Raw genomic sequence first — 23,497 nt, 5'->3', positions numbered from 1 at the left:
GAGCAAAGACCCGTTTGTCATTTAGATGTTGGATCTTGTTGGTTGAAGGTTTCCAATTTAATGTTGACATATTAAGTTTCATAGTGAAAAACAGTAATAATACATTAGCATAATAATGCACTAATGATTAAAGAATTAGCACAATATAAATGCTAGTATTTTGTGTTAATTCTCTAGTAATTTATGCAGCATTTATGCTGATGTGTTACCATTTATTTTATGAATTATCACTGAGTTTTCATACACTCAATATTTTACTTAAAAAGGGTTAAATATTGATAAAGTTAATATAAAAATTGTAAGTGTATAGATATTCCACAGCTACTAACTGAGCTAAAATCTTTCTTTAAAAACACTTGTGTAATGTTATTTAAATCTCATAACCAGGTTTCCCTCACTTTCATACAGTGTTGGGCTTTCTTATCATGTTTTCGTAGTGGTTGGTTATTGTCAGTACTATGTACCAGGTAATAAACTGTACAAGTGCAGTGTGAATTTACAAGTTATTCTACTTTCTTTTATTCATGTACGTTTGCATAAAAATTAAAGCTGTTTTGAAAAAAAAGTAAATGTTTTGAATTATCTGCAGTTTTCTTCAGGTTTCAAGTATCTTATTTGTTATGGATAATATATTTTTTTTTTATTAACAATCCAAGTTACAATTGTTTTTTATTTGAAAAGAAGCCATAACAAATAGATAAATATCACAAACTATAAGTATGTATGTTCCTCTGTAAAAAGGTAAAACACTACACATAAGGGTGTTAATGTATCTGGCAATGAGTTACTTCTATCAACATTTTTACTTTGTGCCTAACTACACAGAAAGGTTCCAAACTCAGTTATTTTCCAAAAACCAAATCCTTGAGCAATGGGTCAAATGGGTCAACTTAACTATATACATGTATTTGAAAAAAAAAACTGAATATTTTATCAATTAAAAGAAAAATTACATATTTTAAAAAAAGTGCTTGTGGTGTAACAATACACATGATCATGCTATGGTCATGGCTGACAAGGGTCAGCAAGATGAGTCCTACCTACCATAATCAAATATAATGCACAAAACAGCCCTTCCAACAATTCTTCTGGAATTTACAATGAATACAGCCATCCCAACGAGTCTATGATATCCAAAGGATCAATAGAAAAAAAAATCAACTCCATCTAAGCTTTTAGACCTTTTTTTTTTATCAGATCTTATGTCAAAATAAAATTATTCAAAATCATTCCAAATACATTGGATGGTACAAGTGTCTAGTCATGTAATTATTTCAACAGGTCATCCAGTTGTAACAAGGCTGCTCTGTGTATTATTTTGTGTTTTTCAATGAATACTTAAGGCATTTCTCAAAATTAAGTATGTAATTTTTTTTTTAATCTGGTCAGTTCTGTAATTTATGTAAGTAGCAAGATGTAGCTTAAAGTATGAATTTGTAGTGTTTCATAACTGTTCTATGAAGGAATACAGAATTACACAAAGCAAGACTTTGTAGGTCTAAGATCAAAATTATGCACAGCCTGTGATCACTTCTGTTAGGACTACAATGAACAGATGTTAAAATATTGTTACAGAAATGACACTATGGGCATTAGATATCTCCAAGATACCAAACAGTCAACCTATCCTATTTATCTATGTAGAATGTAATTTAATAAAGAGAGCAAAGAAATAATTTAAATTTTTGGTACAGCTGCTGCTTATCCCATAGTCTGTTATAGTTGAATATGATGGTGAAATGGTATACAGCATTTTTTTTTTACAATATACATTGTATTATGCAGAGATGCCAACTATTTCAAATGACTGAGCGTGATGATTGTAGACAGACCTTTCACAGTTTTAGTCCTTTTAGATTTGCCAGAAACAAGACAATCTGGTGAAAGAGGCTTCTTTTTTTTCCCATCTATGTGAGCGCTGATTGGCTGACAAGCACTGATGACGTAACTGTGGATTCCCCCACATACCCATTATGAAGAAGCACCTCACTCAAACTATTGGTAGACGTCAGAGATACAAATATTTTTTATTATTTCAAGCACAAACATGATTATCGCAAGTAGCCATTTGGACTGTCTTTTATTTATTATCAAAATTTATTTGTATCTCACTAGAAATTTTCTTTTCACCCATTTCAAGCCCTGGGGGAACAATTTATCACTTTATTGTATAGGCCTATATAATATATAATAATTTGGGAGTTGCAACAAGTCGTAATATTTGTCTGTATGAGCATATAGTCGTAATGTATACAACAAAATCATAATGATTATGCTCAAATTGTAATGGTTGGCATCTCTGTATTATGTCTTTATAGTATGAGTAGTATTAACTTACTGTTTTATATAACTTGCTATTCTCATTACCACATTTTATCTGAGTTTCTTTGAAAACCCAGCTTCAAAATTTAGATTAAATTTTCACATTAGAAGCTGAACCTTCATTTTTTTTCAAATGAAGAGTGAATCTTTAAAGTTTGAGAGTTAACTGTAATGTTGTGAGAAAAAAAATAAAGATAGGTTGTAACCCAAGTTTAAGAAGGAAAAAGTAGAAAAAAAGTAATTAATAGCAGGTGCAAAACATGAGCCAACATAACATTGTAAAATAAAAACAAAAGTGAAAATAACATTGAAACAGAAAAGAAAGAAAGAAAGAAAACAAAGACAAAATTCTTTAAGGAAACATTAAAAATAGTTAAGGCATGAAGAAAAAACAAAGAGCCAATAAAAGAACTAGAAAGAACATGAAAGCTAAACATTAAAATACTACCAGGAAGCTTCAACACTCAGAAGGAACTAATTCTGAGAATAAGAAAAGAAAAAAATGAAAAGTTCTCAAAAGTATCAATGACACAGACTTAGAAAATTCCACAAAAACAATGTAGGAAATTCACTCAGGATCCCAGAGCAAGGAAATTTAAATAAGCTTGAGCAAGCAAGTTTGTCAGCATTAAGAGCTCACTGACACTCTTGATGGCTACTGAATCCACTGCACATGGATTAAACAACACACATTGGTTTAAAAAAAAAAAGGAATAAAGAAATAATACATAACTTGACTTTTGTAGTAAAGTTCATAAAGAATTGAACAGGATGAAAGTATTTTATAGAAAAATACAAGAAACAGAAAGAAATGCTTAAAAAATACTTAGTATCCCCCCAAAATAGTTTTATTTCTTGTAGACTGAATATATCACCATTTGTTATATAAATAAGTACCAACCAAAGAGTTACATGAGGATAAATACAAGCTACAAAATAACAGAAAAGCAAAATAAATGTTGTTTAAAGTTACATATGGGAACATTTTGGGCAAATATCAAATGTTGAATTATACAAAAGGTATTTTAGAATTTACCACCCCATTTCCTAAACAAAAAAATTATTGCACACAACTTGTGCCAGCAGAAGCCTGACTTTTGTTGTCAATAAAATACCAAAAAAGAGGATATGATTTAGAATTAAATGATGCTGGACGACATTATAGTTGATATATCATAAGTGATTAGTCAATGCTGCATGTACCAAAAGAAAACTTGTTGCTGTAAGCATTTTAAGATGAGTATTAAGCAAAACATCATGGTTGAAGTAAGCTTGTTTGTTTATAGTTAAACACAAAGCTACACAATGGAATATCTGTGCTGTGCCCACAACAGAACTGAAACTCAGAGTTTAACATCACAAGTTTTCAAACCAGCTACTGAGGCAATACAGTAAGTTCTGGTACAATCTCTGAACTTCTTTTAAATGAAGAGCAAAAGAGACCCAAAGCTCAATGCCTTATACCATGAGAAGAACACTATACTGTATATGAATTTAATGCTGCTGTTTAATTTTATAAGCAGTAAACTATGTGTATTTAAGCCATTGCAGATTATCTTTAATGTAATTTTTTTTTTCAGTAATATAATAAAAATGGTAATATTTCTAATTTATTAACATACTCAGTACAGATGGTCAAAAATTTAAAAAAATCCAAATTTATAAAAAGGGAGGTATAGATTCCTTAATTCCAGAGTTTCTATTTTAAAAAAATGTTTATCAGCTAAAATTAGTTTGTCTGAAATAATTAAAAATGTAAGCATTACAAAAATTGTTCCACCAGAAATCATGGATGGAATTTTTAAAAATTCTATTTTGTAATAACTTCTGTTTAAGCTCTAATGATATATTTTGTTATTTGTCACATGTAACAGGGATAACCAATACTATTAAACAAACCATGGCATCAAACTGAAATATTTTGACCTTATTATTACTAAACAGAAGTTACAGAAGTATAAAAACACAGATATGAATTCTGAAGATTTTCACATTCCAAGAAACTTACTTAACTGAAAACCACATATGAATATCCAATATAAAGTCAGATGGGTATTTCAAATACAAAATACAGAAATTTTGTTTTATAGATCTTCCAGATTTTAGAAAAAAACAAAAAAACTTGATGAATTATGTTGGAGTTTGATGAAACATACATATGGGAATTTTCTACCAATGCTTCCTTAGATATAAAAGAAACTTGGAAGGCAGCTCAAATTTGATTAAAATCACTAAAAACACATTTTATAGTACAAGTTTTCTTTAATTTTGCATTATTCTTAAATTATTTTATATCATGTTTACATTTTTTTAAAACAAATCAAGAAATGATAAAGTTGATGTTTGTTGCAATAAGTTTTCATAATTACATTTTGCTCTGTTTAGAAATTAATGTTGGTAAATTTAATAAGAATCAGTACAATAAGTAATACAGAAAATATTCAATAAGCATCTTTTTTTAAAATTAATTTTCAGAAAGACAGTGTCATGGTTCAGATCGCTTGGTACTACCATACACTGATTACATTACAAGTCATCATTACAACAGAGAGAATGTCTGAGTCAAAACAAGTTTTAATTCTGTGAGAATACAGCTTTATTCTAAGATGGAAAATCTCCCAATTACATGAAGGTAGTAGAAACTGCACAAGTCATGTGTGACAAAATAGTTTTAGAATAATTGTTTACATAGAATAATTCCCTGTTTGTATTCTGAATGTCTTTGTGTTTGCTACCAATTTTGCTTTATATGATGCCACGAAATGAATGCACTGCCAAAATTTGAAATCAAACCTAAAAACACCCAAGAAAGGAATTGTTTGCTTTAAACATATTTTAGATGGTAGACTATTTGATCAAAACCCAGATCCTACAAATGTACTTGGTTAATAGAAAAAGATGACACCAGGTAGATAGAAAATTGTAAGGATAACTCCCTGTAAGAAATGTGTATATAAACTGTGATAATACAAGTCACCAACTCTATAGACAAAAATTACAGCAACAATGCAGAAAACAGTTTTATATTTACAAATAGCCAAAAGGCAATCATAACAATAAAATATTTGCCAGTCCATATTTTTCATGTGTACAAAGTTTTATTGTAATTTTATTTGTCTATTTAAAAACACTAACTTAAAACAATGACTAACATTCATACTGAAATAAATGTAACTGGTAAATTTAAAAAATAAAAGTTGAAACTAAATGCATAAAGTTCTAGTGCTCGACCACAGTTAAAATAGACAATGGACCCCAAACCCCACTATATGTTAGGCTGTTTTAAAATCCAACTTACAACAATGATAAATTTTTATATATATATATATATATATATATATATTTAGTCATTTGTAAAGGCAACATACCAATAAATTATAAGCTGTGTGTATATTGTTACTCTCTGTGAATTCACTCACTCATCCAATACTTTCTTACAATCCTTAGCAGAAGCAAATTAATTAATAAGAAAGGACAATAATTTAGAAAAGTAGAAGTATTTCAAATTGACAATTCCATTGTGACATACATCTTATTACATGGGATATTATGATACATTTATAAGCATTATTTGTGTGCCAGAAAAGATGAAGTTAGTGGGCACCAGTACAGTACACAAGTTGTTCTTAAATATAATAATCTCTAGGTCATGTTGCATTAAGGTAACTGTAATTACATCATACTTACTACATGAAAAATATTTAATTTGATGATTGCAATGCCATGTTGGCCACAGGACTATTGATTTGAAGAATTATATAAGTATGTCATCAGGACTTGTAAACAATAAATTTCCATGAGGAAAAACAAAGATTTGTCAATTTCTTTTTCATATTTAAATTTTTGGAAAAAATAAGGTAGTTTTTTCAGCCTCTTTTTTCCAATTACCATGTTTTGTAAAAGATTTTCTTCAAACTTTTGAATTTATCCATTGTCTTAGAAAATTTGGATAACCAGTAATTTCCTAAATCACAGCATGAGCATTACTAGCACTAATCCTTAAATTTATTCCATGAATCTACAGTTTAGATTTACTCCACATTTCTGTACCTTTTTTTTCAAACTTTTTTTTATCACTAACCCTAACAAATTTCATGAAAGATTCAAATGAATTTATATAGGAATTAAGAATTCCATGTTATTTAGCTGCTTTGTTGGCTTCTGTAGTTGCTGCATAACTTTAATCTGAAATAAAGATGACAAAACTGACTTGTCTGTGCTCTCAATAAATTAACACCTCCTGTGATATGCCCAAGATAACTTGTGTACCCTCCATGTTTTTAAAATATTTGCCAGACTTAATTTGGGAACAATTTTCCATCACACATTTATTTTTAGTTGCTTCAATTTATTCACATTCATATCTTATGTATTTTAATCAGAGATCACTAGACAGCATTGGAAATGTTTGTGCTGATCTCTATTTAGATTTCATCATAATAATCTATCATAAATGCTGAAAAAGTATTCCTATTCTTTAGGAATCTAGTTTTGTAATATTTATTTATCAACTAAATCTTGTGTAGAAATAGAACAGATCATAAAATAACATTTGTTTCATTAATATACAAGTTTAAACTATCAAAAAAGCAAAAGAAAAAATATTTGAGCTCATTTCCAGAGAAAGCCCAACACAGAAAAGGTCAATGTGATAACTGGCACTACTATTCAACATCGTTATTTGATCAGCACATCTTGAACTACAAGCTGTTAAAAGATTTCATTCTACCACTATCACATTGTTTTTGTTGAATATGACAAACAACTTAGGTAACTGTGAATGTTCTCACTTTTGTATTTCCTCATTTCTTCACCATTAATGCCATTTGATAATGAAAGATAATTTTAAATATTACAATATGTCACACTTGAGCACTCATGCAATATCACCTTTCTGGTTCTTCACTATAAAATATCAGTAACTAATTCAATTAACATAGTGATGATATGAAAGTTTCAATGAGTACATTTCCCATACTGATGCCCCAAAACACAAACAATTAAATCAATCTAACCTCTACACACCTCAACCCAAGTAGGTGCACACCCAATCTCCTATTCTTTAGGAGACACTCATGGTCATAATGGTGGATGGTACAGTAATGGGAGAGTGAGATAAGAGATAGGAGAGTTTTTGCAAGCTCTTGAGTATATAGGAATAGTACAGGAAAACTTGTAACTATTTTCCTGCAAGAACCACCTTCACTTATCTGGTCAAAGATAAACCACTACACCAACTTGGACAAAAATTAATTACCCATATTATATATAAGAAACAGCACCAGTTGAAGAAAAAAGAAAAAACAGAGATCCAACTAGGACGACGAAAGTGCGGGTCGCCAAGCAAAAAGCGATGCTGACCACTTCAGCAGAAAATACAACCATAACTATGGAAAAAAAAAAGAACATCTACAATGAGTGACCTGAAAAATAAACAAAGTAAGTCTAGTTCGTTTGGTGGCCAAAATTTAGAATTAATTTCAAACTTAGAAAAAAGTCCCCACTACTGGCACTTTGCAATGTAGCAAAAGCAAAATTAAACATTTCTAGAAAGAGATAAAGAAAATAATTTAAGAAAAAACAAAACAAAAAGAAATAGTTAAACTAAGTAATTCAAGTAAAAATTCTGAAAACAAAGATGAAGGACAAGAAACTTCTCATACTGAGGTAGAGACAGTTCCTTCCTCCATTAAAAATAAAAATGATACTAACCCAAACAAAGCCTTGGATGTTAATAGCACAAAAACTAATCAAGAAAAAAACCTAGAACAAAGTGATGAACAAACTAGTGAAAACCAAGAGTTTACTCTAGTCATGTCATAAAGAAATTCACTAAAAAACGAAAGTACATAACCAATAAATACACTATCTAAAACAAAACCACCCCAATATTCTATTATTATTGAAGGCATGCCTGGCTTATATAATCAGCCACAACTAGCAGGGGAAATTAGCAGATGTAAACCAGGTGTTGAAATAGCCAATGTGAAGCATTTACCAAGGGTCAAGGGAGCTGCTGACTTAAATAAACTACTTAAAGGATGGCCCAAGGATGCCTTCACACAGGGAAAGATAAATATACCTTACCACAGCCTGAGGCAAAAGTAATGGGTGGGGTGCATCACTCCATAACCAAACAGTATTTTGAGCAAGAATTACACAACCTAAATATACCATACAAAGTGGAAAGAATTATATCCAAGGTCACAAATAAAGCAACAAATTTAGTGAGAGTTGACATGGAACAAATTACAATATCTTGGAACTGATAAACGATGGTATCATTTTGTGGTACCAAAAATTCTAAGTGGAACAACTAAAAATACCAGCAGTAGTAATTACACAGTGTTTTAATTGCCAACGATACGGACACGTTTCAGTGGCATGTCTAGCAACACCGAGGTGTTGCGGATGTGGAGGTGAACACCATATATCTGCTTGTGAAAAAGAACAAGCTACACCAAAATGCTGTAACTGTGGAGAAACACATACAGCAAATTATAAAATATGTGACAAATACAAACAGATAAAACAATGCATCTATGAAATAAAAACAATAAAACTAACACAGAATAACACAAACACACACAACTACAGGACCAATTACATATGCACAAAAGTTGAAAAAAACACTACACAACCAAAACCACCAACAAAAGAACAACAAAATTCAACGAAAACAGTAACCAATTTACAAGAACCTAACAAAATCACAGATACAACAAGCAACCAAGAAAACAATCTTGGTAAAAAAAACAAATGATGAAACAAGTCTAATAGTAAACTTAATTAAAAACATTCTTACAGAGTTCATTACAGAATTTACAAAACTGAACCAATCGAAAAATAGCAGACTTTTCATAAACATAGCTAAAATACACATAACACCACACATACCACAACTAATAACAACAATCACAGGATGCATGCTAAAATCTTAAAATTCACAGTTCTAAGCATCAACATTCAAGACGCACTTGCTTCCAAGAAACACGAGATCAAAGACTTAACAGATATTAACCCTGATATTCTTATAATAAGTGAAACTCTAATTTATCCTAAGAATAGATTTAAAATATGTAGCTATACTTCAATAAGAAAAGACAGAAGAAATAATCAAGACATCAACATAGGAATTAAACTACTATATAAAAACTATCTTTCTGTTACTGAAATCAAAATGAACAGCAGCAATGAAAATATAATGATTGATATCCTCTTAGAAAACCACTCGATTATAACAATAGCAGGATTATACTGTTCTCCAACAAAGTGCACAGACATAAATCTCATCTACAATATCTTTTCCCACAACCAAAATACAATTGAAATAGGTGATCTGAATAGCAAACATATTGTAATGTTTGGATGTAAATCCACTAACTACAATGGCAGACACCTATTACAATTCATAGATAACAATAGCATATCCCTTATTAATGATAATACACCTACCCATACTACCTATGCAACTAATTCAAATGATATACTAGACATCTGTCTCACCTCTTTTAATGTTAGACAAACGCTATAAATTTTAATGCGGGAAAAGATGCTGACAGCGACCATCTCTCAATATGGTGTGTCTTCAATCTCACCCCTCCATAAAGATAAAATCTATAAGCAAGACAAATTGGATTACAAAAAAGCAAATTGGCAAAAATTTCAAAAAGTATTAAACAACATACTACCAGACAAATTTAAAAATACAGCAAATAATGAAACAGAAACAGATTGTTACAGCCAAATAATCATGGAGTGCCTTTTAAAAGCAGCTGCAGACATGGTACCAAAACAAACAATGCATGGAAACCAACCAAACAACTATTAACAATGATAAAACAATGAAGACAATTAAGAAGGCTATTCATGGCAACAAGAGAACAAGAAATAAAAACACAAATTAACAACATAAGAAATAAAATTAGAGCAGAAGTTAAACAACTAAAACAAGAAAAATGGGACAATTTCTGCTCCCTACTAAACGAACAAACGGACCCTAATAAGTTCTGGCTACACTTAAGATTCACAAATGAACCCATGACAAGAAAATACCCAACACTGGAATATAACACCTTAGCACAAACCAACAAAGAAAAAGCAAAAGCCTTCAAACATCAATTACAAAACATTTTAAAACACACAATGACCAGGACATGAACAACTATTACTAGAATAAAATAAACAACCACATAACAAATAACATAATTATATAAACCACATTTTCCAGTCAACATTAAAAACAGCAACACTAATAATACATATGACTACAATACCCAACTACTCACCAAAAAAATCAAACTAAATAAACTGAAAATTATAATTTTCCATGCTTTAGCTCTTGGTTTTCTGTCTTCAATTCAGTGTCATTTCCTGTAGTTTCAGTAGGGGTTTGTCAAAATTTTGTGGTAATACTTATGGAAGACTGAAGAATTATTTATGATACAGCTAAGCTGATATCCATTGTTATATTCCCTGCTTTTTTTATTTTAAATCTATTCAGCATATTCTCTACTTCTTTTTACATGGTATTTTGTTGAAAGAAAACAATGTACACCAATTTAGATGACATTTGATGGTTCAAATCTGGATAAATGACAAAAGATTCAATACTTATAAATGATAATACTATAATAAATGTTAACTTAAGAGGAAAAAAAATGTGTGAAAGATAAATTTAGTTAACCAATTTGATATGATTTGATGAAACAAAAAATAGATATGTTGTTGATTGTTCAGTTATACATACTTTGGTGATATAATTTTGGTGGAACAAACTATTAATTACATAATTTTTACTCATCTGTGATGACCATGTAATCTGCAGAGTGAACTACAAATTGGAGATTCCCAATTTTCTCTTTTAATAGCTTTGATTAAAACATTTCAATGCTCAAGATCTTTAATAAATTTAAGAATTCACATTGTCTATATGCTGTGCAAGTTGAGGGAATTTTTAATAGACCTAATTTCACACTACACATAAAAATCGACAGCTATGGAAATAGTTTCAAACCACTTGCATTTCTGCAGAAGAGAGCTTCCACTGAAATGGGTTCATACAAAGCAAAGCAGTGAACAAAAATTATGAGAAAAGAACTTAAAAAAGAAAAACAATGTCAAGACGTATTCACTACAGTGGTTCATGAAAAATGTTTGCAGCTTACATAGAAAAAAATGCAAAAGAGTGTTTTGTTACATTTCAAGGAAGAACTTTACAAAAGACTGTTGAAAATTTCTTTTTCAACAGGTATCCATTCACAGCCTTTCTGAATTGTATAGCCAAAACCTCCTGAGAGATACTTATATACTGTATGAAGCTTCCAAACATGTAGCTTCTAGTCAACTAGCTACACTGAATAAATCTGTAACAAAGAGCAAAGCAGAAACTTCAGTTAAAGAATTACACTGTGATTTAAATAATAAAATGTGAATGTTATAAGCTAGTCACATACTTACTGCCAAAAGTGGTACTAGAGAAACAACAAGAGTGAAAATAAAATACACCATACGTCAAATAGGTTTGAGAACAAACAAAAAAGTTAAAGAAAAGAAGATTAATTTTACAAAACAAACAATGGAATATTATAAACATGCAGAGTCAATGACCTAACTACTGAACTACAGAACCAATTATCACAATTCATGAAGCATATATTCATAAACATTATTTAAACCCCAACAAATTTGTTATTAAAACAGAGTTTTCTGAAAACTAAATTATTAAAATTCAAGCCATACATCATGAAACTTTAGCTATGTACAAGTGTTCTTTGTTCTTTCATCAAAATATAGTGAAATTTTAGTATAGCAGGGCAGAAAAGTATCAACAGATGATGTCATTGAACTGTTGAAGCACACAGCAGACAAATTTGTCCAAGAGAAATTGATACTGATCTGTCTACGTCACTTTATAATAATTCAGTTGCACAATGTTTTGATGTAAAACTTTAAAGTAAGCAGTGAAAGTATAGAAACAGTGATACTTAAAATACATGTAGTTGTTGGTATTTTGTTGTTTAACAAGTGATGTGGAAAAATATTAATCATACATTACTATTTCTACAAAACTTTGAATGCCCTTTAAGATAAAAACACACAAGCACCATTCATTGGGAAAACAGAAAATACACATACCACTTCAGTTCTGATTACCGCTACTATTTTAAGTTTACTTCCTGGCCTTGGAGAGAAGCAGCAAATGTATTCATTGTGGCTTAATTTCATGGCCAGAGATATGAAAAGTTTCTGATGGCTAAAATCATTGCCAAATTAGCTTTGCCTACCATTCATAATCCCATGCAAAACTGTTGTACATCCACATCCGATCTGAAGTTGACACTTTTCTATCCAGGACATAAAGACATCAACAAAATATGAATATGCTTTGTTTGTCACATCAGACGCTACGAACGTAAGAAAGTACAATTTTAAAATTCACGTTATTTGCAATTGTTTTACTTTAATAATATTTTCTTTCACACCATGTTCCTGAGGTAAAGTTTAGTTTTCAGGGTATTATGCTTTTACATTTATTATACAGCTTCTCTGTCAGCATACTTTAAACTAAATACTGTTCACCAATTATAATACACTTAATTTACTCTAAAATTGTAATGGAACTGAGACAATCACACTACTCAAAGTTTACACCATAATACCTATAATTGGAATTTCAGTTCTGTAATACTTCTCTGTAAATATAATAAGCCTAGAAATATACATGTCTATTTAATCTTGAGATATATTTACCAAAATATAATACAGAGCTCTCGAGATAACATTGGAAATGTCTTTAAGGCCACAATAATATTGAACTAGGAAAAAAAGTTGAAGTTAATGTGGACAATTTACTAAAGATACAATATTTGGTAAGGTACACAACAGAAGATGACATATGTTGGCTAATTATTGTTCTTAGTTGAGAAACAATGCAAATACATAATTTCAGGGCATCAGTTACACTAACATTAAACAACTCCTTCTGGTTTATATACAAGTTTTAAAACAAACAAACCTAATCATTTAAGAACAGTACATTTTTCATTTCAAGGTAGCAATATGGCTAATAGGGTTTTGAGTAGAATTCAAGACAAGGAATATTGTTTCACAACATTGATCACTTGCTTGCAAGACCTCATTTAGGGTACTTTGTACAGTTTCAAGCTCTCTTCCTCAGGAAGGATATTGGAGAAGGTTCAGAGAAGAGCTACTAAAATGATACCTTCGATGGTTGGATTGTCCTTGTTTTCTCTGTAAAGGAGAAGAGTTAGAGGGAATTTAAGGTGTTAAAGATTAAGGTTATTGATAATAAAGATCCAATCTTTGTGCTTAATGGTGAAAACAATAGGGCAAGGTGTCATAAGTTCAAATTTTGGCAGTGTAGGAGGTGTCTGCAGTTAAGACAGTATTACTTTGGAAAGAGGGTGTTGACTTTTAGAAGCAGCTGTCTTCAAACATGGTAGAGGCAGAAAATTAAACTTACTTCAAGAAAAGACTGGATGAATACATTAGTTTCAAGGGGTGATTATAGCTGGGTACTGGAAGAGAAATACTTGATGGGCTAATAAATTCCTTTTTGTCCCTTTAAGATCTTATGAAATTAATATTAAAATTATTTTAAATACCATCTAGCAGATTAAATACTATTTCTCAACCCATTATTGCCAAAATTGAGATTTTAAAACTTTTTATTTGCAGTATATAAAATAAACTACACTGTTAAGAGCATCAAAATAAATTCTTAGAACCCCAGAAAGAATAAAACCTTTTTAATAAAGGTAAGAAAATCTATGGCATATAATTATGCACACATATGCATAACCATCAATAAAAAAAAAACAACAACTAAGTTATATAGTTCAATCACACAAATATTCTATAATTACCTATTAAATATTTTCAATTCTTTGGACTTGTATGCATATTTAACAATAATTACAAATAACACTAATAAAATCAAAAGAAAGTTTATACACATATCACTGTCTTCAAAATCTGATATCTATCCATAAAAGGAAGGAATGGTTATCACAACACACCCTCATCTGAAACAACTGCCAAAAGATGATCCAAAATATTCTGAAGTTGAAGTTTTGGGGATTTTTCTTTCCTTCAGCTAAGAAAGTAACCCGTTGAGTACCAAGATGCATTTCTAACTCACTGTCAATTTTAGAGTTTTGAGACAACTTTTCTCTTTGTTAGTACATGTAAGTAGCAGCATTAGAGGATAAAGGAAGATTTTGCCTGTTTACTTGGAATGACTTTATTGGTTTTAGTGGTATAGACAGGTCTAAGGAATCAATGAATTCTTGTTGCTTCAAAAGGTCTGTATGAAATTTATTGTTATGTAAGGGATCAAACTCACTACAAATACTATCCATTTGAGTTGCATGTGAAGTTCTGTCCAAATTCATCACAGCATCATAGTTGGAAGTGATTCTTTCATCAGTATGATAATTTTTTGGCTGAGAAATTGTAAATGGAATACTGTTTTTGTACATAGGTTCTTCCTTCTCTAACATCCGCTTTCTTGTCAATAACTTATGTTGGATAGGCGAGGTATAATTCAGTGCATCTAAACCATGTGATAATTCGTAACGTTTGGGTAATTTTTTAATAATACTTGAGGTGGACATCGCATGAGGGGGAGATTTTGTTCCTATGGCTAAAGAATGGTGGTTCCTTAAAGATAAGCCATGTTGCATTGATGTAATAGTATCATAATGTCTACTATCTTTGGCCAGAGTCCCAAGAAATGTTAAACTAGTGGAAGAACTTGTATCCTTTACATTATGGGTATTTAATATTTCATTAGCATTCAATGTAGAATTTGTAGTGTCTAATGCTAGGAATGCAGGAAGGCTTTGTGATTCAACACAAGTTTTTGAAAGTTGTTTCATTAGTTCTGTATCATGCAGTTGTTGAGAACTATAATACGCAGTTGTATATTCCAGAAATTCATTAAGTTGTTTGTTAAGTTCTTGGTTTTCTTGAGTTAGAGCCTGAAGGGAATTTTCAAGCATAACAATTCTGGCTTGCACAGTTTCTAATTCTATTTTATTGGCTTGTAGAGTAATATATAATTCTTCTTTTTCACTCTGAAGTTTTTTTATTTTACCCCAGAACTTCTCACATCCCAGTTTTTCTGCTTGCTGGAAATCTTCTAACTGTTGAATTTTGGTATGTAAAACATCATTTTCCACAACACAAGTTATCAGTTGCCTTTGAAGTTCCAAAACATTTGTTTCTTTCAGAACAGATGATACTTTGACTTGACTAGTCATTCCTAATGGAAAAGAATGTGATGCTTCCAATTCTCTCGACTTACCACCTTTTGATGTTAAGTCTAAGTCTGGAATTTTATCATCTGACCACTGTACACTTTCAGTAACATCAGATTTAACATACTGATTACATAGGTCACGAATACGAAACTCCAGCTGATCTTTCTCAAATATTGTTATTTCAAGTCTTTCTTCAAGTAGTTTTCTCTCACTTTCTAGTTCCTGACAAGCCACTTCTAGCTGCATTACCTTATCAGATAAAGAATTCCTTTCCTTTTCAACTTGTTCCAGTTTGACTTTTACAGTATTCTTTGTGTGATGGTTAGATACAAGATCTTGAAGATAGTTTGTTAAACAATCTCCATCTCGTTCCTCATTTATGATATCCAGCTGCTCTCTGAGTACAAGTCCTTTTTGATTAATGGTATCTAGAAGAACTGAAAGTTCATCACTCAGTCCAAACATACAAGGTTCTCTTGTATCCCTTTCTACTTGTCCACACATATTAAAATGGTAAGTATCACTAAGGAGCTTTAAACTACTATCTTGTCCAAGGTCTCGACAGTCAGAATCTAAACCACTATCTTGTTTATTATCACTCTCCATCGTTAATCTTCCTTTTGAATTGGCAGGAACATTATTAAGAATATTTGGAGTTGCATGTAAAGCTGCTAAATGGTTGGATGTTTTCAATCCTAGACCACTGCTCTTGAAGTGTCCAGACTCATAGGTAGCTGGAACATTACTGGAATATTTGTTCCCGAGTGATCTTTTACATTCATGATCACACATTACTTGTTGCTGAATGTCTTGAAATGCTGTGACAATACTTTCTTGAAATGCTTCATTAGCTTTCACATGTTCTTGCAGTTCCTATAATAACAAAGATTTTTTTAAAACTTGTAAATAATTTAAGCTCTGGTTTATAGTCACTAATAATATTTTATGAAGTAACACGTTATATACTTAAAAGGTGGATATAATAAACTGTATTCTTTAAGAAAATGCTCTCATTGGATTTTCATCACAAAGTTATACATTTGATCACCATAATGTAATATGATTTTTTATTATGATTTCCTTAGGAAAAAGTTAAAGTAACAAAAATTATTATGTAAACTTAGCTTTTATGTTCAAACTTAAATGTGTGATAGAACACAATTTGAAAAATCTAATATTATAAAACTTTTAGTTTTAAGTGTACTAATGTCAATAGTAGATTTACAAAATACTCTTATCCAATGAATAATAACATTTAACTGGAAAAAAAAAAGGTAAATACAGAAAAACAAATTGTGGAAATTTTAGAGAAAACATCTGAATTCCAGGATTGATGGTCTTTTTTATACCACTCTTGTACATATCAATATAAAATTTATAAATTTTATCCCTCTTAATGAAATTTTCTTATCAACATATTATAAAGTTTCTTTAATATGACAATATTTTTTCTTTAAAAAAAAAAGCCCATGTCTGAATAAATTATTTCACCATGTATAAATGAATTATTTCTGATGTTAATATTTTTTGAATACAAGTTTCCACCTCAATAGCTGCAACAACAATTGAAAATGTTTATTGCTTCTAATATTAAAACTAATGATATAGGTTTACTCTCCCACTCACTTCCCAAAAGTCATCTATTTCATATTAAAAAACACAGAATGAATAACTACATTAAGCATTAAAAACATTTCCAATAATGCCTTGTATGAACAATACTTTTCTCATCTCTGTAACGGTTTCCACAGATTTGATATATTTAGATATAAGGGTACTTGAAAAGGCACCATCACAAAAACAAACAATTGCAATTGCTAAATATACATGTATGATACAGTGTTAAGAAATTATATGCTTCAAAGTTGGATCTGGTTTGTGTCTTGAGAAGTAAACAAATAATAATGAATGTTTAAATGTCACATTTGTGGATACTGAATAACATATACAAGGTTATGCATGACTCACACAGGCTAATACTTACTTTTAGTTGTATTGTGAAATGTATAAACTCTCCACATTAATGTCAAGTTACGTTTCATATCCAAAATATCAGTAAACACTTTGACAACTAAACATTCTCAGCCACAATACATATTTCATTATCAATCTATAACTGACACCAATTTTATCTATACTCAGGTGTCACTGGGTACTTAAAAATTCTTTAAAAGATTCAAGGCTCTGGACCTTAGATGTGGGAATTTTCAATATTTTAGTATGATATCAATAATGATTTTCTATTCTGATTTTTAAGACACCAATTAGAGATTCAGGGTACTGTCAGATAGAAATATAACACAGGCTCTGTGCCAGTGCCTAATGATGCCTGTCTATATAATAAAATATTGTTGCTGAAGCTATCAAGCATCTGCATGTTACAATTATACAAAAAATAAATTACTTTAATTAACTTCCATTCCTACAATACAGATGAAATATACAGCTATAATAATGAGTTTCACACAGAGCTAATAATGTAAAGAATTTATTAAACACATTAGACTCTGGTAACATTCAAAGTATTAAATAAAGTACCTAAAAAGAATGCAACTGTTCACCAAAATGCAGATAGCCTCCTTTCTCCCCAAGTAGCTTTGTGTCAAATTCAAAACAAACAAACAAACAAACAGTTCACCAATGTACAGATGTTCAAAGTTCTGTCTATTTAATTGCTATATCAACCTAAATCTTTCTCTGTGATTATTTATACTACATGGATACATGAACCCAAGAAAATATGGTTGAATGGGATTTGAGAGATCCCTTGTTTTTGGACATTTCCTAATGAAAACAGCCAGTGATATCCAGATGTGAATAGAAGCTTGTGACATTTGGGTGTGGTATTAACTTACAATTCACATTTATTATTTTGTTAATGGTATCAAAAGATATGCTTAGCTTCACTAAATACATCAAAATACACCATTATATTCAAATTGTGCAATACTTCACTTACCAAATGAATAAGTTATTTTAGCACTATGTAATAACAAGTGTACCTTGGTTAATCTTGAGTCACTTTATATTTTAACATCAATAATTTCAGGTGTTTTGAATCTACATATTGAAAAGCATATATTATGACCTTGATTTATTTCTAGATGTATGTTCTACAGTTTAACAAATGAAAATGGACAGGAAGATTTATTCTTCAGATTAGTAAGAGTCTAAAGTCCAATTGGTCAGCTTTGCAAACCTTAATTACAGTAATTTCAAATTGTTTAACACTCTAAAACTAAAGAACTGATATTCACTAAGTTAACACCTTCATTTCCTGAACTGACATGAAAAGTATTTCTATTGCTGAAATATATGACACTGAGTGAAAATAACCAATATATGGAAACCCTTTTCAGCTTATACATAAATGCATGTTTTCACAAGTTTCAAAATGATTAGAAAATTACAGATTTAGGTTATACCAACCACACACAATTCAGCCAGCCCTTACAAAAAATAAAGTAGGATATATAAAGAAAGAGCAAGAAAAAAAAAGTACAAAATCTTAGGAGGAAATTGCTTATAGACTGGTCTTACAGATGTACTATTCTATGCACAACTCTGGGAAAAGCACAAGATTTTAACATGTAGAATAACATTAACATTTTAATTTTTCATTATATGCAGTCAAATTTAATTTAAAACACTGGAACTTTCTAAACTAGCTTGATCATTACCTCTTCTTTGTGAAGTACACCTGAAAGAAGCAAACCATTCAGGCACAACTACCCTGAACACTTGAATAAGTCAAAACAATGCTGGAACTCAGCCAGAAAGAATAAGGTAAGCACAAGAATATATAAGTCACCTTCCATTTATATCAAATTTAATCATGAGGAAAATTTCATTTTCAAAACTTAGAAACTAGACATGCATGTATGTATGTGCTTGTATAGGTAACATAATCATATTCGATAGAAATAGATTTATCTCATCTCCTTCAAACAAAACCTAAGCACATGAAGTGCTCACACACAATGAATATCTCTATTAAGTATGCATTTATCACTAACAGCCTTTTAGCTACTTTAACTCTCAACCATTAAACATCAGCCAACAACTGATACTGATACCTGCAACATTCCTACTGTTTAAAGGTTAAGCAGTAATTCTGTCATATTAAGAACCATAAAGACTAGCAGTAAATTTGTAATTTCAAATTAGACTTAATGAGGTAAGTGATCCTTTCGCCTGATATCAATGCTTTCAAACATCATTACTTTTTTTTTTATAAATTATTATTAATTATTGTTTGATGAATCTTATGGCATTACTTCCTATACCATTGACATATGAAATAATCCATTTTATACAGAGTGGCTCAGTTTATTCTGCATGCCTGTTATCCTTATAATTAAGTCCATAATACATGTTCTAATAATACACAAAGAACAATGAATATTTTTGTTGTTGCTGTTCTTGTACAAGCAATGTTAATACTGCTAACTTTGCAATGTCATCACTAATTTTCAATCTCAAAAGTGATTCATATTCAGGAAGAACACAATAAAACACTTATTCTTTTCAGATGCATTATGCAATGTAATATACTAGAAGACAAACTTTTTTTCGACATAAATCAAAGAAAATCTTTATTAGTTACAGCTGACTAGTTTCAGCAATGGGAAGGAGGGGTGTTAGTACCCTGATCCTTTCAAAAAAGTAACATATTTTTGTTATTAAGAGTAAAAAAAATGTGAACAAATTTTAGTATCCTGATTATTCAAATGACTTCCCTGACCCTCCCCTTGCCCTGGTCAAGCTAAAATATGTAAAAAAAGTCCAAAAATTAATGTTTTACATTTTATTAAATTATTCACAAAATATAATTACATTTTAGATCAAAATAAACATTTAATTATACAATTAAGAAAAACGTTTTTATTTTCTAATTAAAATACAAAGTTTTTTCTTCAAAAACACTATCACAAGATAAATATTAATTATTAAAACAAGATTTTATTTCTTTTCTATCTTTTTCCTTTCCTCCAGACCTTTCACTTTTTACTTCAACCTCCCTCCAAGGCATGATTGTGATTAGTGTTTACAATGTTAGCTTAGACTATGTAAATAAAGCTAACACTGCAGATAGTAGTCCTCATCATGGTAACTGTGTTACTAAAACAAGTCAGCTGTAATAGATAAGATTTTATCTACCTTTCATTGTTTGCATTTTACTCTTTACTATTGATCTTCTTTCTTGGGGAAAAAAGAAAAAGATGTGAAGCAAGTTAAATCACATCAGAAAGAAATAGGTGCCTTTTCTTGCAATTTGGATGTTAAAACAAAATGTAAACAGCTCTCACTTCACTGTAAACTATTTCACAAGAAGTACAATTTACATTACCCACTCATAAGTTATCCAATGTTACAAAATTTCATACAGTGCAACCTGCTTAAATACTTCAAAATACATACCATAACAGAAGTATAATAGATAATGTCACTTATCATCAATTACTTTCTTCTTAATACATATTATTATGTATTATTCAATACACTGAGACATGTATTTCTAACATTTCAATTAACTTAAGCAACAAAAATAAAGTTAGTGTCCCAAAATGAAAAACATCATGCACCATTTTTATATTCAATAAATTTCAAATTTACTAGAATATATCAAATAAAAAATACAAAAAAACCTTATAATAAAGGATAATTTTTTTTCACAATTAAGTGATGCTCCTTGAAAAATCAATAATTTAAATATTCTAATATTTTATCTAATCATACTGTATAAAAGTAATCATAACGGAGGTTTTAGGAATGTGCAAGATTTAATGTCTGATTTGAACTTTATTTTTAAATTCATATATTTTATAATTATTACTAACTTATCTTTAAATCACCTGAATTGATTTAATGGTCCTCAAATGGAAATAAGATAATAATAAATCACACAAGATCAAGAATAAATCAAAAGTAAAGAAACATTGACAACACAGATACTTTTGAAAAACAGGCCTGAAGAAGAAAAATTTAGTTTTGGAAAGCATCAAGTTATCAGATTTCTAGTGTTTGGAAAACACTCTTGAACTATGATGACATTTGATGGTTTCATTAAGAATTTCAGTTTTCTTAGTTATTAAATACTTCAATGGTAATAATAATTCAAATACGATATGAAAACTTTATTTTACTCTCCACATTATCCATTTCATTTCAGTGAAGCTTAACTTGAAATGTATCATGTGAATGTGATGATATTGTGAAATTATTATATTCTTAAAACAAATATACTGGAGGGCAATTAAATCAAAGATAAGAATGTAATTTCCATGATTGCTTTAGGCAAAACAAAAAGATAAAAATCACTGAAAATATGTTTATACATAAGCAGTACTGCTTATATTTTAAATACCATAATAGGTGAAACCATCCAAATCAGTGGCTTAACCACCATATCAGGTATTCCATTAAGAATAAAATTATTGTAAATAGCAATAGAGTTTATTTTTCTCACAATGAAATAAGAAAAAGTGACACTAGCCTGCAGAGTATTGTATGACAAGTAAATATTATTATTTTTTGCAAGTATTTAGCACGTAGCATTCTGTGAGAAGTTTCTTGCAAATATCTTTTTCAAAATTTATTGATAAGTTGAAATCTGGACTAAAGTAATTTACAAGAAAGATGGTGTAAAATATTGTTGTATCACATAAGTGACTGATTTTTGTTTATATCCAAGTATACTGAACAGTTAATGCTGAAACAGCTGAAAATATTGTACAAATATGTACACAGTTACTTTAAATACATTTTATGTTGGCTTTTTTTTTTTTTTTTTTTACTTTATTTAGAAAATAGTTGATAATTAATTTTCTTACTGGAGTAAAACATAGGAAGTCTGTAAGTGTCAAAGTAATTTTACTTCAAATAAGAAATGAAACTTATCAACAAGTCTACATTTTTAAAGTGAAATAAAATGTTATTACCCTCTCATACAGGATATTTTCCAGGAAGCCAAACAAGCTAACACAGTCTTGAGCAATGAATCAGATAAGATTAAACATTTCATGCCTAAAGTTGATACAAATCCAATTAGAGTTACTACCAAAAGACAAAGGATTTAAAAACAGGTTTGCTACTTGTAAGATTACCAAGCAAGTGATATGCCTAAATATACCTGTTTAGAACATACTATGTGAATGTATAGAAAAGTTCTTTATAAAAGATTCAAATACAAGTATAGGTAACCATCTTTAATTTTCTACCTTTATTAGGCAGTAGCCTCTGAAAATGCGTATAACTTGTACATTAAAAAAAAATAGGAATGTTCACAAGATATACTGCAAATGATACAAAAAGACAGTAACACAGGTAAAGCTAAAGTTTTAAATAAATAATATAATTCACTGTATAGATCAAATGGGAAAACATACATTTTTTGAAAACATTAAAAATCAAAACCTTGCTAAAAACAATAGTTTCTTATTTGACATTTTGGTCTCTATCAATTCTTCTGTGCTTAAATTTCCAATCACCCACTGTATATGTACCTAGCCATCTAACTCTTAATAGTTTGGGTGTTAGACAGACCAAACAGAGAGCCAGTGACTCATCATTCAGTGATATACTATCATCTAGTTATAGTTCCCCACTCCTTCTCACTATTACTGTAGACACACAAATCTTGGGACACTTGTTGGCTTAACTATTATTTCAGCATTTTTAGCAACATATGAACTTTCCTGTTAGTCAGTCTAAACATGAATCTGCATAGACATGTGTATTAAAAATGCCTTATGTTTGTATGTAAACTGTGATAAGTTTTCTAGCATTATAAATAAATCAGTATCATCAGGTTAGTTTTACTCACAATACAATACTTTTTTTTATAAAAATACAAAGGTGCTAAGCAAGGGTGTTCATCCCCAGGTGGC

General features: G+C 30.0%; 1 protein-coding gene across 8 annotated transcripts in view; it reads right to left on the bottom strand.

Moving 5' to 3' along the window:
• Positions 1–4,564: 4,564 nt before the first annotated feature.
• The window catches only part of LOC143234055 (uncharacterized), a 46,275-nt gene continuing 27,342 nt past the window's right edge, over positions 4,565–23,497 (bottom strand). For 7 of the 8 annotated variants that reach the window (XM_076471092.1, XM_076471097.1, XM_076471095.1 and 4 more), the window contains one exon: positions 11,257–16,481. In XM_076471092.1, the coding sequence (XP_076327207.1) occupies positions 14,523–16,481 (1,959 nt within the window). In that variant the 3' untranslated portion in view covers positions 11,257–14,522. Of the gene's footprint in view, positions 16,482–23,497 lie in introns of all 8 variants that reach the window. The other variant, XR_013018487.1, reaches the window with a different exon arrangement.

The sequence above is a fragment of the Tachypleus tridentatus genome, chromosome 12 (genome assembly GCF_004210375.1).
Source record: "Tachypleus tridentatus isolate NWPU-2018 chromosome 12, ASM421037v1, whole genome shotgun sequence".
Taxonomy (NCBI): Eukaryota; Metazoa; Arthropoda; class Merostomata; order Xiphosura; family Limulidae; genus Tachypleus; species Tachypleus tridentatus.
Note: the sequence above shows the minus strand (reverse complement) of the source record. Positions and strands in the feature narration are given on the sequence as shown.